Source organism: Trachypithecus francoisi, unplaced genomic scaffold (assembly GCF_009764315.1).
Source record: "Trachypithecus francoisi isolate TF-2019V2 unplaced genomic scaffold, Tfra_2.0 Lachesis_group7, whole genome shotgun sequence".
Taxonomy (NCBI): domain Eukaryota; kingdom Metazoa; phylum Chordata; class Mammalia; order Primates; family Cercopithecidae; genus Trachypithecus; species Trachypithecus francoisi.
The window spans coordinates 35,918,078-35,937,426 of record NW_022681472.1 but is presented as its reverse complement, the minus strand read 5'-3'; the positions used below and the strand labels follow the sequence as shown (position 1 = coordinate 35,937,426).

At 42.9% G+C, this 19,349-nt stretch overlaps 1 protein-coding gene across 1 annotated transcript; it reads right to left on the bottom strand.

Annotated features, from left to right (window-relative positions):
* Window positions 1-4,593: 4,593 nt before the first annotated feature.
* Window positions 4,594-5,391, bottom strand: LOC117079044 (40S ribosomal protein S5-like). Its single transcript, XM_033202688.1, has one exon. The coding sequence runs from the start codon at window positions 5,311-5,313 to the stop codon at window positions 4,594-4,596; it is 720 nt and encodes a 239-aa protein (XP_033058579.1). The 5' UTR covers window positions 5,314-5,391.
* Window positions 5,392-19,349: the final 13,958 nt, after the last annotated feature.

Here is a 19,349-nt window from a genome sequence, read left to right as displayed (position 1 = left end):
AGACAGGGTTTCACTGTGTTGGACAAGCTGGTCTTGAACTCTTGATTTGGTGATCCACCTGTCTCGGCCTCCCAAAGTGCTAGGATTATAAGCATGAGCTACCTTGCCTGGCAATAATCTACTTTTATACCTGTTCTTCGATACCCAGTTAGTTAATACCTGTTATTAGATACCCAACCCACCGATTATTTTTGTTTCATTTTTCAAAGTCACAAAAACTCATTTTGTGCTATTTACAGTTTTTCATAATTTTTTTTCTTTCACTTTGATGCTCAGGCTGGAGTGCAGTGGTGCGATCTCAGTTCACTGCAACCTCCACCTCCCAGGTTCAAGTGATTCCCTTGCCTCAGCCTCCCAAATAGCCTGGACTACAGGTGCCCACCACCGCACCAGCTAATTCTTGTATTTTTAGTAAAGACAGGGTTTCACCATGTTGGCCACGCTGGTTTCAAACTCCTGACCTCAGGTGATCCACCCAGCTCAGCCTCTCATGGATTACAGGCATGAGGCACCATGCCTGGCCAGCTTTTAACTATTGAGTAAAATTTACTCCTGTGAGCAAAATTTAGAGTGTATTTCTCTCTATAGAATTTCTCCAGAATTTGGAAACTCTGAGTATTCTTAACTTATAGCAACACAGTTATTTGCATAAGTTCAATAAGAATCAGTTTTCCTCATTGAGCAGAGTCCCATGAGGGGAAAAAAAGAAACAGTTTTCTTTTGTAACAGGACACAATTGGAGACTATGGCTATTTCACCAAGGTTTTGACTAGAAAAACATGTTTTCAGACTGTTTTGGGGAACTGAAATTGACCTATAGAGATGGTAAAAGCCTTTTTGGAAAACTGGCCTTGTACTATGTTTTGTACTGGATTTCTGACCTGTGGTAAATAAAAAAATGTCACTTTCTGACAGGCCCAGGAAGCCCAAGCTATTCTGAGACCTTGAGGAGAGGAATACACTCAATTCATACAGGTATCTGCAGGCAGAAATAAATCCTTAGCTGGCTCAAGAGGTTTTTAAAAGGTATAATTTGAGATTTCTTATGAAAGAGTTCCCGCAAAGCCAATTTTTTAAAAAAGTGCCTATATGGCAAATAATTATTCCTTTTGTACTTTATACAAATAATTAGGCCAAGTATAGTAAGACTGAAATTTGTTTTGCAAGTAAATTGGTCCTATTATGATTTGTCTTTAATTAAACATGGAGAACTAGGAGAGAAAAAATATGTTTTAGGAAAAACTACAGTTTGTTACTAGATTTCAGCCTTGTTTATTGATTTTGAGTGTCTGCTGATGACTCCACATCTAATTAGTTATCAGGATCATTCACCTGGATCCCTTAAGACTTCAGGTCAAGCTGGGCACAGTGGCTCACTCCTGTAGTCTCAGCACTTTGGGAAACCAAGGCAGGAGGATTGCTTGGGCCTAGGAGTTCAAGACAAGCCTAGGCAACATAGTGAGACCCCTGTCTCTACAAAAAAATTGAAGATTTAGCCAGGCTTGGCATGCGTCTGTAGTCCCAGCTATTCAGGAGGCTGAAGATCCCTTGAGCCCAGGAAGTCAAGGCTGCAGTGAGCCATGATTGTGCCAGTGCATTCCCACTTGAGCAACAGAGTGAGCCCTATCTCAAAAAAAAAAAAAGAAGAAGAAGAAGACTTCTAGCCAGTTCTACAGGGACTCCTGAAGCTAGGACTGTCACTCCTTATGTTAGGGCTCATTATTTGTCTTACAGTCACTAAAGCTGTGGATAACAGCACTAATGTTTTTGTTATGCATACCTTGGGACCCAAACCAGGTACCCATGAATACATACAGACAACTGCAAGATGGTTTCACGCCTCCTACCCTGGGGCAACTCCTACCGCAACTAAACCCACCACGCACTGTCATGCAGGAAGAAGTTAGAGCAGTCATCAGCCTTTTCCCATCTCTGCAGCTCACACCTCAGGACTGAGGTGTGCTGTAGCCCAATGGGTGATTTGAAATCACCTTTGCAAAATTACGTCAGTAATAGAAATCTGACATAGTTGTCTCTATCTTGCTTCTGACCTCCATGCTGTCTTTGGTCATTCCTGGTCAAAGGCCAAGCTAACTTTGGGAGGAATTTAGTTTATAGTTTACTTGAAAGCAAGGATAATAATAGTCCCTCCCTAAAACTAACCCACTCTTTCTTTGCTCAGGGACTGAAGACTGCCTTTCTAAGACTAATGAAAGGTCATAAGGATAGGGTTATGGGAGGAGCCTGATCTCTGCTAAGATGTGGGCATAGTTTCCTTTTTTCTTCTTTTCTTCTTTTTTTTTTTTTAAATAAAGATGAGGTCTCACTATATTGCCCAGACTGGTCTCAAACTACTGGGCTCAAGCAATCCTCCTGCCTTGGCCTCCCAAAGAGCTGGGATTACAACTATGAGGCCCAAACCCAGCCAAGGCATGATTTCTATAATTCCTTACTGCTCAGAGGTCATGTGGCCAGAGGTCACAAGATTTGTGACTTTCCCAATTGTTCCTATAGATAACATCACTATTGTAGAACCTAAGATCGGTTTTTTTTTTTTTGAGATGTTTTTCAGAATGGCCCCACCTGGACTCATGACTCATGACTCAACTGGTCCTGTGGCCCCTCCCAAAGGTAGACTCAGTGCGTGAGGATAGGTTTCCACATCCCTGTGATTTTATCCTCAACCAATTAGCAGCACCTATTTCTTAGCCCCCTACTCACCAAGTTGTCCATAAAAACCCTAACCTCTGAGCCTTCAGGGAGACTGATGTAAATGATTACTCCAGTTCTCCCACATGAGCTAGCCTCACATCGAACTCTTTCTCTACAGCAGAAGAAAGAAAGAAATTATTTCATGAAATACAGCTATTAACAATTAAATTAGGCCCCTCTCTATGCACTAATGTGGAACAGCAGCATATCTTACTTAAAATACACACACAAAAGCCAACATTATGTAAGATATGCTACCAGGTGGGTTTTGAAAAAGAATGTGTGTTTATATGTAAATACATAGAATGTCTCTGGACAGATAAACAAAAAATTGGTCACTGTGTTTGCCTCCAGGGAAGAGAATTGGATGACTGAGGTCATGAGGGTAGGAGTTAGGCGTATTTTTCATTATATATTCTCTTGAACATCTTATGTTTGGGACTTTTCACATACATTACTTATACAAAATCATTTTTTTTTTTTGTAGAGACAAGATTTTGATATGTTACCCAGGCTAGCCCTGAACTCCTGGGCTCAAGTGATCCTCTTGCCTTGGCCTCCCAAAGTGCTGAGATTACAGGCATGAGCCACCGTGCACAGATGATAATCATTATTTTAAGATTTTTTCTAGTCATATTTTTAAGATTTTTTCTAGTTTGGAAAGCTGTTTTTTAAAAAAATAAATAAACTTGTGTGTTACAGATAGAGCTTCTTGATAAAGCAATCATCTGACTATAAAGTGATAAGTTCAAGGTTAATTATACAATTACTGCCTCACTGATGTCCAAAAAAAGCAATAGAAAAGGTGGGACATCCTGACATTAAAAGTTGATTTATTTCCTCCTGTGCTTTGCTCTCCAAGTAATGTTGGGAATTATGACTACAGTTATTGAAAATATGCCAGATACTGTCACACACAACTTGGAGGGAATCTAAACTAGTCATACCCTCCCACAGCTGGGTGAGGACTCAGTATTTTCTATAAGCAACAGTGACAAATAAAATCTATCCTTCTTTTTTTTTTTTTTTCTTAGATGGAATTTCACTCTGTCGCCCTGGCTGGAGTGCAGTGGCACAATCTCAGCTCACTGCAACCTCCCGCTCCCAGGTTCAAGCAATTCTCTGCCTCAGCCTCCTGAGTAGCTGGAATTGCAGGCACCTGCCACCGTGCCTGGCTAATTTTTAAATTTTTTTTAGTAGAGACGGGGTTTCACTATCTTGGCCAGGCTGGTCTTGAACTCCTGACTTCATGATCCACCTGCCTCGGCCTCCCAAAGTGTTGGGATTACAGGCATGAGCCACCGCTCTGGTCAATCAATCCCATTTTAAAAATGCAATTCATGAGATATTTGCAGAAAAGGAAATTTGACAGTATGTTGGAATCTTTCTATAATGGAATTGGAAGAGAAGAGCAATAAATATCATTTGATCAGGCTTAGCCTTTCCTAGTTGTCAGTTTCTAGAAAAGGATTCAACCCATAGCTCATCTGAGTCCGTTTAACAAACTCTGTTGCAACATCATTACACAGAATCTACAAACACGAACTTCTATTCCTCCAGAAAAAGACATTTTCAGCTGATTTTTTGATTATGAAGGAACTATCTGCTTCATCTGTAATATTCCAGAGCTTTTGTGAATGCATCCTCAGCCTCATGGTTGCTTCTTTTAGCTACGTTTATATTTTCTAGAAAGTAACAAGGTATTTACCCAGTGGTTGATCTGTAATTCACTCTTCAAGCCCTTTTGGGATAGCAGAAGGAACAGCAGTGAACTGCTCTGCAAAGCCTGCCCCATGACTTGCCAGTTTGAAATTTTTCCTGGCCTGCTTTTTAAACCTAAGTCAAACTCTGATGCTATCATAAGAGCCTGGGATGCAAATTTCAACTTGGCTCCATCTTCAGTCTAGCTACTTTTTTTTTTTTTTTTTTTTGTGAGGCCATCCCAAAAGGCAGAAGGCAGATAGGTTTATTGGGCAGCAACCGGGAAAATCGGCGGTTGGACTTGGCCACACACTCCAGCTCGTCCTTCTTCTTGATGGCATAGGAGTTGGAGGAGCCCTTGGCAGCATTGATGAGCTCATCTGCCAGGCACTCGGCAATGGTCTTGATGTTCCGGAAGGCAGCCTCAAGAGCGCCTGTGCACCGCGGCCAGATGGCCTGATTAACACGGAGTAATGGGGACACATCCACAGCCTGTCGTCTCACCGTCCTGGCTCGCCCAATGCATGTGCAGTCCTCCCGGGGACCACTGTTGATGATGGCGTTCACCAGGACCTGCAGAGTGTTGTTGCCTGTGAGCAGCTGGATGATATCGAAGGCGTGCTTGACGATGCGCACAATCATGAGCTGCTTGCGTTTGTTGCGGCCGTGCATCATCATGGAGTAAGCGAGGCGCTCTACGATGGGGCACTGAGCTTTGCGGAAGCGTTTGGTGGCATACTGCTCTGCACTGTGAGGCAGGTACTTGGCATACTTCTTCACTGCAGTGTAATCCTGCAAGGAAGTGTCATAGATCTGCGCATCATCGGAGCTCCACTTCCCAAAGAGTTTGATGCCAGGGCTCTCTGCTACCACTGGTGCTGCTGTCTTCCACTCGGTCATCCTGAGGGCACAGCCTGAGTATCTCTGTGGCTCGGCATGCACCACATGCCGCCCTGGCACAGACAGGAAGAGCCTGTCTAGCTATTAATACTTTCAATCATAGCAGTGGTTCAGAACCACCTAAGGAACTTTTGGGAAAATTCAGGTACATGGGTCTTCCCTAATTTCGTGAGATATGAGGAGCCATGAGCAGATCAATGACGTGGAGAAAGTGGGAGAATAGTGATGTGAAGTACAGGTTGAGACTGACCAGTTGGAGAGAGGCCAGTTCATTCATGGCCCCTGGGCAGGTGCAGATATTGATCTTCATCTGAGAGCAAGGGGGGAAGCCACTGGAGACTGGGAGGGAGAGGAAAGACCACTCAGATCTGTGCTCGCTTTTAAATCAACCTGGTCACTGTGTGGGGACTTGATTGGAGGGAGACAAAAGTGGATGGGGCTAGCCCAGTTGGAAAGATTTTGTAATAATCCAGGCAGTTTGGTCTGGGAAAGCAGTGGTAGAGTAAAAGAGGAGTGGACAGATTGGAGGGACATTTAGGAAGTGAAACCAGTTGAGAGATGTTGGTAACTGATTGGATAAAGATGTGAGGGGAAAAGGAGGTATTGAAAATAACTCTGAGGATTCTGACAAAGGCAGAAATTTAAACATCTGACTAGCCCTTCTTGGGTGATTTCTGGCGCTGGCTGAACTTGCCCCGGGACTTGGATGACAGCCATTCCTGGCAGTGTGTCATGAATCAGTGGTTTACCAGCATGATGTGTCCCAAAGGGGTGGCTGCTCACATCACCACAGCCTGAATCCCCAAGAATAATACAGTCATGGAACACTTCATGCCTCTTATTAGTGAGCAAATACAGCTTACAATTGTTAGGAGGGCATCTTATTTAGAAGCTCAATTACCACATGATATTTGGAGAAGTTTTATAGAAATAAAATTAACAGGGGCAAGTATTTATTTATAGAAATATTTTGCCAACGCTTAAAAAAATAAAAGCTACTGGCTGGGCACAGTGACTCACACCTGTAATCCCAGCACTTTCGGAGGCCGAGGCGGATCACGAGGTCAGGAGATCGAGACCATCCTGGCTAACATGGTGAAACCCTGTCTCTACTAAAAATACAAAAAATTATCTGGGCGTTGTGGCGGGCACCTGTATTCCCAGCTACTCGAGAGGCTGAGGCAGGAGAATGGCGTGAACCCGGGAGGCAGAGCTTGCAGTGAGCCCAGATCGCGCCACTGCACTCCAGCCTGGGCGACGGAGACTCTATCTCAAAAAATGAAAAAATAAGTAAATAAATAAATAAAAGCTGCTTAGAAGTGCATCCTGGCTGGGTACGGTGGCTCACGCCTGTAATCCCAGCATTTTGGGAGGCCGAGGCAGATGGATCACGAGGTCAGGAGTTCAAGACCAGCCTGGCCAAGATGGTGAAACCCTGTCTCTACTAAAAAAATACAAAAATTAGCTGGGTGTGGTGGCAGATATCTGTAATCCCAGCTACTTGGGAGGCTGTGGCAGAGAATTGTTTGAACCCAGGAGGCTGAGGTTGCAGTGAGCCGAGATCACACCACTGCATTCCAGCCTGGATGACAGGGCAGGACTCTGTCTCAAAAAAAAAAGTTTAGTTCAGTTATTTTACCATATACAGTGTAAATATACATATACAGTGAGTGTAGGTTTATGTGCTTGGGTAAAGTGTGTGTGCATCACAGACTTTTTAAATTTTTTTTAATGGAGACAGGGTCTTGCTATGTTGCCCAGGCTGGTCTTGAACTCCTGACCCCAAGCAATCCTCCCACCTCAGCCTCCCAAAGTGCTGAGATTACCGGCATGAGCCATGGCACCCAGGCAGGTGCAGGCAATTTTGAGAATCTAATTGCTTTTTCCATGTTTTTCCTTCTTAATCCCTTAAAAGCAACATAATATCACTATGATGATACAGTTAAGAAAATGGTTCCGACCCAGTGCGGCGGCTCATGCTTGCAATCCCAGCACTTTGGGAGACTGAGGCGGGTGGATCACCTGAGGTCGGAAGTTTGAAACCAGCCTGACCAACATGGTGAAACCCCGTCTCTACTAAATATACAAAAATTAGCCGGGCGTGGTGGTGCATGCCTGTAATCCCAGCTACTTGGGAGGCTGAGGCAAGAGAGTCACTTGAACCTGGGAGGCAGAGATTGCAGTGAGCTGAGATTGCACCACTGTACTCCAGCCTGGGCAACAAGAAACTCTGTCTTAAAAAAAAAAAAAGAAAGAAAGAAAAAAAAAAGAAAATGGTTCTATCTTTACAAAATAAGTATTGTCTTATTTTTTTTGAAACTATGAATATAAGTGTGACTTTTTTTTTTTTTTTTTTGAGACAGAGTCTCTCTCTGTTGCCCAGGCTGGAGTGCAGTGGCCGGATCTCAGCTCACTGCAAGCTCCGCCTCCCGGGTTTATGCCATTCTCCTGCCTCAGCCTCTCGAGTAGCTGGGACCACAGGCACCCGCCACCTCGCCTGGCTAGTTTTTTGTATTTTTTAGTAGAGACAGGGTTTCACTGTGTTAGCCAGGATGGTCTCGATCTCCTGACCTTGTGATCCGCCCATCTCGGCCTCCCAAAGTGCTGGGATTAGTGTGACTTTTAATGTGCAAATCTACACTCAATGATCAGTTGATCCTATGTAGACTGGTACAGGATCTTCACTCTCGTTTACATGACTGATAAAAAAGTTCTGAGAAAGTCAAGCAGTTCGGTTGGTGATCTCTCAGTAGCAATCAAGTGACAGGTCCAAACTCCAGAGGCTCTCCTCTGAACCAGCACCTTGGTCTCAGCAGGTGTTGGATAAATGTACATATGCCCTCTCTTCCAAGCCAGCACTCCTGAAAAGAATGTTCCTTTTCAGAGGAGGCCACTGGAAAGAACTTGACAAAGAATTTGAGTCTTCCATCTTTTCCTCCTCTTCTTCCCTTCTTGTTGAAATGGCCTTACCAGTAAACTGCTGCTAACGAGGTGGCTTATCTGGTTTTATTGCCCTTAATTTTATTACCTGCCCAATATAATCTTGGCTGGAGCTCCTCTGCTTAGAGGCATGGTAAAGCTTTATGTCTAGGAAAGCCCCACCCGAGGAGTGTTTTTGCTTTCTTGGGTGTAGGCTCTAGGCCAGGCCTGCAGGCTGAGGTGCTGGCCCCGCTAACAGCCTAATTTAGAAGCTCTAAACCATTCTATAATATTTTCTGGCCCAGGCGGAGGTAGACACAACCCAAAGAACCAAGATTAAATGAATAAGCAAAGGAAAGAGGCAAAGATCAAAGATCTGTTTCTCCATCTCCCAAGGTCATGAGAATCTCTACCCCAGGTTTTACTTGCCTTAGCGTCCAACCACTGAGAAGCCTGTGTGTGGGGAGAGACGTCAGTCATCTGGAGCCTTAGCTGAGGACTGAGCTCTAGCTAGAGCCCCTCACAAAAGTGAAGTCCAGCAATCGGGCTGAGAGTGGTGAGGTGGGAGGAGAAACAAGCAGGTGGGAAATGGAGGAAGTGGGGTTTAGTTTTCAGTGAGAAAGGGCAGAGCGTTCCTTTGTCCTTCACCTGGTACTGGGCCCAGTCTTGCTATTTCACTTCTCTGAGGAAATCTCTCTTTTCCCCTCGACCCTCCCCTGCAACCCTAGCTCACTGCATTTCTAGGAAGCAGGTTTGTCCCTTGAGACCCCAAGCCCTTTCTCACTGCCCACCTCCACCAATCATGATCTCAGATGCAGATGTCACTACTAGTTCAAAAGCCTGGTGTTCCCACACCCACTGCCTTCTAAAACATTCTTCCTGATACCCTTTGTGTAAATGCCTGTAATAAAACACTTTCAGTGCTATGCCTTATATGTTGGGGCTTGACTCATGCAGCTCTTTCTCAACTACTCTTGGAAGATGTGCTTTCTCTTCCTTCTTTCCTCCCCCACCCTCACTTTCTGCTGCTGGTTTGACCACAGCTGGTTGCAGGCCAAGAAAATGTGGGTGGGCAGGTGCCAGGCCCTGGCTGCTGGAAGCCGTGGGAGGCCAGGGTGCGGAGTGTGGGGGCTGCAAGGGAAGGAGGGTGTAGCCCATAAACCTTCTCCAAGAGTTTGAGAGTATTTTGGTGGTGGTGGTGGTGGTGGTGTTTAATTGTGTGTTGAGAAAATGTAAAAATACTCATTCTGAGTAAGAACAAGATATGTTCCTCTTGGACTGCTCTCCAATATACATTATGAAGTGAAAATGCCCTGTGATAACGATTGGCAGTGTCTAATTCTTTGTGCTGTTTGTTTTCTTTTTTCTTTTCTTTTTTTTAAGTTCTGGGATACATGTGCAGAATGTGCAGATTTGTTAAATAGGTATACATGTGTCATGGTGGTTTGCTGTACCCATCAACCTGTCATCCAGGTTTTAAGCCCCGCATGCATTAGGTATTTGTCCTAATGCTCTCCCTCCCCTTTCTCCCAACCCCTCGACAGGCCCTGGTGTGTGATGTTCCCCTCCCTGTGTCCACGTGTTCTCATTGTTCAATTTCCACTTATGAGTGAGAACATGCGGTGTTTGGCTTTCGGTTCCTGTGTTAGTTTGCTGAGAATGATGGTTTCCAGCTTCATCCATGTCCCTGCAAAGGACATGAAAGTGCTGTTTGTTTTCTAAGGATATGCATATATATATATATATATATATATATATATACACACACACACACTTTTATATGCATAAGACTTTTCTAGAGGGAGAAACAGAATTGTTTACAGTGATTGCCCCTGAAGAATGAGTTGGGTGTGTGCTGTGGGTGGGGGAATTTGTACTTTTTATTGTATATGCTTCTGTACTGTTTATTTTTTACTATATCACATGTAGTGCCTTTATAATAAACAAGTCTAAAGATTTTAAAAAGAAATATTAATTCCCTGTCTTTCAGTGATTTACTCAGAATCATTAATAAGGTACTAAGAGGGAGGTGAGGCTGAATAATGCAGTATAATTCCATCTTAACTTGTAGGTTAAACAACTTATAATAATACCATTCTGAATATTTATTACACAAAATAGTAGTTGCCCTTGCTTTGTGTACTTTATTTAATACTTGTCAAAATCAAATAAGGTAGCTACTTTACAATCTTCATCTTACACATCAGAAAAGGCTTAGAGGAAGTCACATACCATTCACAAGGTCACACAGCTAGTTAGTGAGGGGTTTGGGAACTGAGCACTTCATAAGGGCAGAGAACACATTGACCTCCTCTACCACTAAATCTCCAAGTCTTAGCAAAACCTCTGATACTTGGCAAGGGACACAAACATATTTGTTGAATAAATGAATAATAAGTATATTATTAAACGTATACATATGCCCCTAACTACTATATTAAATTCAAAAACTGTACTTGGGCTGGTGCGGTGGCACATACCTGTAGTCCCTGCTACTCAGGAGGCTGAGGCAGGAGAATCACTTAAGCCCAGGATTTCAAGGCTGCAGTGAGCTATCATTGCATCAGCGCACTCCAGCCTGGGTAACGAATGATACCCCATCTCAAAAAAAAAAAAAAAAAATTAGGCCGGGTGCAATGGCTCCCGCCTGTAATCCCAGCACTTTGGGAGGCCGTGGCAGGTGGATCACCTGAGGTCAGGAGTTCGAGACAAGCCTCCTAACACGGTGAAACCCCATCTCTACTAAAAATACAGACACTAGCCAGGTGTGGTGGCAGGTGTCTGTAATCCCAGCTACCTGGGGAGCCGAGACAGGAGAATCACTTGAACCCAGGAGGCGGAGGTTGCAGTGAGCCGAGATGGTGCCATCACACTTCAGCCTGGGGGACAAGAGTGAGACTTCGGCTCAAAACAAAAAACAAAAAGAAAAGAAAAAAATTAAAAATTTTAAAAAATGAAAAAAAGAAAGAGAAAATATTAAGTTATACTTCGGGCAGCCAAAAAGCACTTTCTCAGCAAGAGGTCCTGAATCTCAGTGTCATGAAAAAAGACCCAAAACCCAAGGTAATCCTCACCTATTGGTTTCTGCTCTGAAACCTCGGCTTCATATTCCCCGCTCACCTACAGGAGTGACTTTGTTCTACCAACTGACTTACTACCCTAGCACTTTATTCATTCATCAGATATACAATGAGCATCTCCTAGGTACCTGACATTGAGGGTACTGCAATGGTAAATAAACATAGACAAGGTTACATTTTTTAACATTTTTCCTCTAGTTTTTGTCCAAATGGGAAAGACAATAAATAAATAAATAAATAAATAAATAAGAAAATCATCAGGTTGTATTAGTACTTTAAAAAAACTAGGCTGGGTGCAGTGGCTCACGCCTGTAATCCCAGCACCTTGGGATGCCAAGGCAGGCAGATCACCTGTGGTCAGGAGTTCAAGACCAGCCTAGCCAACATGGTGAAACTCCATCTCTACTTAAAAAACTACAAAAAAATTAGGCGTGGTGGCAGGCCCCTATAATCCCAGCTACTCAGGAGGTTGAGGCAGGAGAATCACTTGAACCTGAGAGGCGGAGGTTGCAGTGAGCTGAGAATGCACCATTGCACTATAGCCTGGGCAACAAGAGTGGAGCTCCATCTCAAAAAAAAAAAACAAACAAACAAACAAAAAACTATTTAAAATAGATGTCTTGTAGGGCATTGGTAAGGGGTTGTAGCAAGCCCCAGATGCTGGTATTAGTACTTTAAAACAAAACAAGAAAACAAGAACAAAAAAAAAAATGGTGCCACAAATACCAATTATTTTTATGAAAAAAAGTAATTTTTTTTTTTTTTTTTTTTGAAGGCAAAGTCTCACTCTCTTGCCCAGGCTGGAGTGCAGTGGTGCAATCTTGGCTTACTGCAACCTCTGCCTCCCAGGTTCAAGTGATTCTCCTGCCTCAACTTCCCAAGTAGCTGGGATTACAGGTGCTCACCACCACACTTGGCCAGTTTCTGTATTTTTAGTAGAGATGGGGTTTCACTGTGTTGATCAGGCTGGTCTGGCACTTCCGACCTCAGGTGATCCACCAGCCTCGGCCTCCCAAAGTACTGGGATTACAGGCATGACCCACCACTTGAACCCGGGAGGCAGATGTTGCAGTGAGCCAAGATCACGCCATTGCACTCCAGCCTGGGCAACAAGAGTGAAACTCTGTCTCAAAAAAAAAAAAAAACCTTTTAAATAAGTTATTGAATGCAGAAAGACTGATTCAGACCCTTACCTCACACCATAACCAAAAAGTTAACTCAAAATAAATCAGAGGCCTAAATGTAAGAGCTAAAAATATACAACTTTTAGAAGAAAATATAGGAGAAAAATCTTTGTGAACTTGTGTTGGGCAGAAACTTTTGAGATACAACACCAAAAGCATAACCCTTAAAGAAAAAAAAAAACTGATAAATTGAACTTCATCAAAATTTCAAATTTGTGCTATAAAATACATCATTAAGAAAGGGAAAAGAGGCCAAGTACAGTGGCTCACACCTGTAATCCCAGCACTTTGGAAGGCTAAGGCAGAAGAATCAGTTGAGCTTAGGAGTTTAAACCAGCCTGGACAACATGGTGAGACCCTGTCTCTAAAAAAAAATCAAAATGATAAAGATAAACTTTTTAGAAGGTAAAAAGACAAGCCATAGGCTGTGAGAAAACATTTTCAAATCATATATATGATCAAGAACCTGTATCCATAGTATATATAGAATTCTTGCAGTTCAATAAGAGAAACATCCAATTAAAACGGACAAAATCCTTCTGCACTCCCACTGTTTCATTTGACTAGCCTAAAAAAAAAATAGGCAAAAGATTTGCATATACATTTTGCTGAATTACATAAATAGCTAACAAGCATATTAAAAAGATGCTTAACATTATTAATCTTTAGGGAAATTCACATTAAAACCATGTAAGATACTATTCACAACCACTAGAATGGCTATAATTTCAAAGTCATGCAGTAACATAAATTGACAAGAATATGGAGAAAGACACATATATTGTTGTGCCTTCATATATTTTAAGTGAAGATAAAATGATGCAGCCACTTTGGAAAATATGGCAGTTTCTTAAAATGTTAAACATAAGTTTACTGTATTATCTGGCAATTCCATTCCCAGGTATCTAATGAAGGAAAATGGAAACATATGATCACACAAAGACTTGAATGAACACTAATGTTCACAGCGGCATTATTCATAAGAACTGAAAAAGTGGGAACAATCCCATCAGCTGATAAATAAACAAAAAGCATATATCCACACATCGAAATACTGTTTCACAATAAAAGAATGAAATAGTGATACTTGCAACAATATAAATTAACCTCAAAACCATTTATAATTGAAAGAAGCCAGTCACAAAAGACCACATAATGATGCAAGTTCATTTATATGAAATGCCCAGGATAGTCAAAATTATGGAGACAGAAAGGAAGTCAGTGGTCTCCTGGGGTTTGGAATAGGAACGAGGATTAACTGCAAATGATTAAGAGAGATCTTGGGGTGAAGGCAACGTTCTAAAACTGGATTATGGACACAGAGGGAAGACCAGTGAAGATACAGGGAGAAAACAGCCAGCTACAAGCCAAGGAGAGAGGCCTCGGAAAAAAACAACCCTTCTGACACCTTGATCTCAGACTTTCTGGCCTCCAGGATGTGAAGAAATAAATTTCAGTTGTTTAAGCCAAAAATTAAAAATTAAATTTAAAACTGGATTATGGTGATGGTTGTACAACTGGGTAATTTATTGAATTGTGTATTTAAAACTGGTGAAAGTTACAGTATGTTATTGTACTTCACTAAAGTCATTAAGAAAAAAGGAGGCTGGGCACAATGGCTCATGCCTGTAATCCCAGCACTTTGGGAGCCTGAGGTGGGAGGACAGCTTGAGCCCAGGAGTTCAAAACCAGCCTGGGCAGCATGGCGAAACCCCGTTTCTACAAAAATTAGCCAGGTGTGGTGGCTAGAACCTGTAGTCCCAGCTACTTGGGAGGTTGAGGAGGGAGGATCACTTGAGCCGAGGAAGCTGAGGCTGCAGTGAGCTGTGTTTGCACCACTGTACTCCAGCCTGGGTGACAGAGTGACCCTGTCTCAAAATAAGAAAAGAAACAAGAGAAAAAAGAAAGGAAAGAAAAAGAAAAGACGTTTGGGGGCTTTTGGCTTGATGTCTGATCTGCTTTTTCTATCGTCCTCCCCAGTGTATCTGGGTCAGCTTCCCTCTTGGTTTGAGTTTCTCCATTCCTGCTTCTGCCTCATCCTTCCACACACAGACCAGCTCTCTCCCCATGGTTTACTTTGTCCTTTGTTTTCCAGGCCCACCACCTTTTCTAGTCTGCCTCCTGGACTCTACATTTCTTCCTGGACCTTCTTCCTAAGAGCAGAAATAGAGATAAAGATTCTCATTAGTTCCCTTTGGAGTACTGTGTAGCTGCCCAGGCCAGTGGAAGGTGTTGGAATGTGACTTCAGCACATTCCAGTCAACCCGAACCCTGTTAGGGAAGAATGAGCCCTTGCTCAATTAGGGGGAGTGTTTTATGGCCTGTTATTGTTACTCTTACGTTGTCAGACTTTTGGAGGAAACAGAGGATCAATTATTTACAAAGTTGTGATGAAACTTCCACTAAAATACTTTCACACCTAGGGGGAAAGACCTATATATAAGCAAAGCGTTTCACGGAATTTTCAAAAAATCATCTTCTATTTTAATTGTCATTTCTCTCAAACATTCCAATATTGGAGGGAAGAAAAGCTGTGTGAGAGGGAATTACTGGAACTTTTTAAAGAGTACTTAAATGGTATTTGATTATTTTTATCATTTTCTTCTAGCTACAAATAGAAACATAAATGAAGAATACATTTATTTTAGTCTGATTTTTTTTAACAGCCTATGGAAGGACTTTCATGAACAATCATAAATTTCCTTCAGTTTCAGAGCCCCTGCGTGAAAAGAACATTCCAATAAGAGAGATTATAAGTGTTGGTGGTAATTACTTGAAACCCTGAGTCATTAGGCGCTATTAATTGTCTGAAATATAACCAGAAGAAAAAAAAACATCAGAGAGGAAATCTAGCATGACTACAATTAACTTCAATTACAATCCTTCCAATCTATAGGAAAATCTCAGTGTTTCAAAATTGACTTCATTCACTTTTAAGTAACTTTTTAGTAATCTTTTAAGTAACTTTTTAGTTTAACCAGCTAGCAATCTTTGTTCTTTATTTAACTGGATGTGAGTCCAAAACTCCTTTTACCAGTGTTTTCAGATAACCTTTTTTTTTTTTTTAAGTCAATGGTGTTTATGCAGTTAACCTTTAATGGGAAGCCACTCACGCAGAACACCTGCACAGGAGCCGGCGACTCCAACCATCACTCCCAGGCAGAGGGCTGCGAAATCAGAGCCCACCACCAGGACCTCCGGTCTCATCTCAAAACTTCTGAGTTTTCATCTGCTTGAGGAACCTCTTCATCTCTTCGGATCACCTTGAACTCCACACACCCATACCCCAGGTCCTCAGTTCTTCCTGCGCAAGGTAAACACACACATCCCTTTGTTTTGGATTCTTTCCAAATTTGAGACAATGGTAGTGATCACATTCTTCCTCTCCTCCATGCCACCGCCCCACATCAACTAGAGTCCTGTGGGTCCCATCTCTGACACATCTCTCATCCCTACTCTTTGTTTCTTCCTCTCTGCCACTGCCCTATTTCTGGCAGTTGCTTCTTAAGCAGTCATTTGGCTTCACTTCCATCCACTGGACACGCTGCAAGATGGGGTCACTTTCACTGCACTGCTCAGACCATTTCACTCCTTGCATTAAAATCTTCATGGAAGTTCTTTCGCCACTTGGTAAACAGGGCAAACCCCTGACATCCAAAATCTTCTTCAGAAGGGCGATGGACACAACCTGTTATGTTCTAGGGTTACCTTACATTAATCCACAGTATCTTTATAGTCCAATCAAGGTAGACCACATTCCATTTCCCAAGCAAGCCCCTGTGCATTTCTACATCCTGACTCTGCCTCTCCTACTCTGTCAACCACGTATATCTGCCAGCATTTACCTGCTTTGAATACCCTCCCCCAGGAAGCATTCCAGAGGAGTCTTTCTTGAGCAGGAAGTATATTCTAACCTCTCCTTTGTTCTTTTAGCAATGCGCAATGGGCTTAAAACTCCCTTAGGCAGTAGCATAATTTTCTATCTTTAAAGTTGTACCTTTTCTCCCTACAGAGACTGAAACCTCAAGAAGGGCAAACAACATGTTTTCTTCCTCTTTTGACATTACAGGCAATAACATATCGTGAAATGTGTGTTTTAGTGCCGGCAGGTTTGAATCCTCACTCTGCTACTTACTTGCTGAGTTACCTTGAGGAAACAACTTAACCTCTCTGAGCCTGTTTTTCTCATCTGTAAAATGGCAATACTATTAGCATTAGCCTTTAGAGGGAATTAAATTATTTAAGTTCATTGAATAATATACATTAAAGATATGCCCTTCATAAGGCACTTGTGGTCAAGAGCAGTGGCTCACATCTATAATCCCAGTACCCTGGGCTCAAGTGAGGAGGAGGGCTCAAGAGACCCTTTCACTTCAGCCTCCCAAGTAGCTGATACTACAGCTGCACACCACCACACCTGTTTTTTTGTTTTTGTTTTTGTTTTTTATTGAGATGGGGTCTCACTCTGTCACCCAGACTGGAGTGCAGTGGCGTGATCTTGGCTCACTGCAACCCCTGCCTCCCAGGCTCAAGAGATTCTCCAACCTTAGTCTCCTGAGTAGCTGAGACCGCACGCATGTGCCACCATGCCTGGCTAATTTTTGTTTTTGTAGTAGAGACAGGGTTTGCCATGTTGCTCAGGCTGCCCTCGAACTCCTGAGATCAAGTGATCCGTCTGCCTCGGCATCCCAAAGTGTTAGGATTACAAACGTGAGCCACCTCGCCTGGCCAAAAAAATTTTTTTTTTTTTTTTTTTTTTTGCAGAGATGGGGCCTCACTATGTAGCCCAGGCTTATCTTAAACTCCTATCCTCAAGCAGTCTTCCTGCCTCGGCTTCCCAAATGCTGGGATCACAAGTGTGAGCCACCAAAGCTTGCTTTGTTTCATATTTTTAATAAGTGGGCCTCATGGTCATTGACTTACAGCCATTGAAGTAACACCTGCCACAAAATTGACTGCAGTAGATGACATATATAGATATATGTGTCCTTTTTCCTGTACTCACTCAGTTTTCCTTTTGAAACCGTCAGGATTTAACCAGAACGAAGGGGAGAAGTGAGACCAAAAAGGAAGTGTGGATTAAGCTGCTCTTCAACTTTATAACACAGAAGAATCACCTACAACCCTTTTCACCATGCCGAAGACCCAAGGATGAGCACTGGAAATATTTGAGAAGTTCAGGGGTATGGAGCTGAAAAAAAAATAAATCAGTTGGCCGGGCGCGGTGGCTCACGGCCACCCAGCACTTTGTGAGGCCAAGGCAGGCAGATCACGAGGTCAGGAGATAGAAACCAGCCTGGCTAACACGGTGAAACCCCATCTCTACTAAAAATACAAAAAAGTAGCCATGCATGGTGGCGGGCTCCTGCAGTCCCAGCTACTCAGGAGGCTGAGGCAGGAGAATGGTGTGAACCCGGGAGGCAGAGCTTGCAGTGAGCAGAGATCGCCACTGCACTCCAGCCTGGGCGACAGAGCGAGACTCTGTCTCAAAAATAATAATAATAAACAAACAAACAAGCAGTTCAGTAGAGTAGTGGGAATAACAGCCTATATGTGATAGCTGAAATTATGGTACCTCTCCAAAATGATTAAGGAAAAAGAAGCCCATAAACAATAGAGAATAGAAGGGATCTATCACCAAATTAGTAGAAGTAATAAAGAATTTCCAAAGCCAGGAGCAGTGGCTCACATCTCTAATCCCAGCACTTTGGGAAGCCGAGGCGGGCGGACCATGAGGTCGGCAGTTCGAGACCAGCCTGACCAACATTGTGAAATCTGTCTCTACTAAAGATACAAAAAATTACCCAGACACCAGCGTGGTGGCACGCACCTGTAATCCCAACTACTCAGGCGGCTGTGGCAGGAGAATCACTTGAGCCCAGGAGGCAGAGGTTGCAGTGAACTGAGATTGCGCCATTGCACTCCAGCCTGGGCGACAGGGCGAGACGCCATCTCAAAAAAAAAAAAAAAAAGAATTTCCAGACAATAATGCTAAAAATGCAGATCCAGAAATTCAGATTCAGAAAATGTGACATGCAGCCCAGAAATCCACACTTTTCACAATGTGCCTGAACATGATGTAGATCCATTTTAAGAAATTATAGTACATCTTTGTCTTGTTGTTTTATTTGAGATGGAGTCTTGCTCTGTCGCCCAGGCTGGAGTGCAGTGGTGCAATCTCGGCTCACTGCAGTCTCCGTCTCCCAGGTTCAAGCAATTCTTCTGCCTCAGCCTCCCGAGTAGCTGGGACAATAGGTGTGCACTGCCACACCCGGCTAACTTTTGTATTTTTAGTGGAGATGGGGTTTCACCATGTTGGCCAGGATGATCTTGACCTCTTGACCTCATGATCCACCTGCCTCGGCCTCCCAAAGTGCTGGGATTACAGGTGTGAGCCACCATACCCAGCCTCTGTATACCTTGTTTTATAAGCAAGCAAAACCCCAAAGAATGAAATGCTCAACTGAAGGTCTTTTGATATTCAGTTTCTCTTTCATATTTCTAATAATGACCTTATTACATGAGAGGCAAGAAATTATCCTCTATTCCCTATTGTCTAATGACGGAGCTAATGCTAGAAGAAAGTCATGTTAATTAAATTAAACATCAGGATAATTTTAACTTATCCTTCCTTCATTACATCTACACAATTCAAAACACAGCTACGGGAGAAGTGCAATGGCTCACGCCTGTAATCCCAGCATTTTGGAAGGCCAAGGCGGGTGGATCACTTGAGGTCAGGAGTTGGAGACCAGCCTGGCCAACATGGTGAAACCCCATCTCTACTAAAAATACAAAAATTAACCAGGCTGGTGGTATGTACCTATAATCCCAACTACTCGGGAGGCTGAGG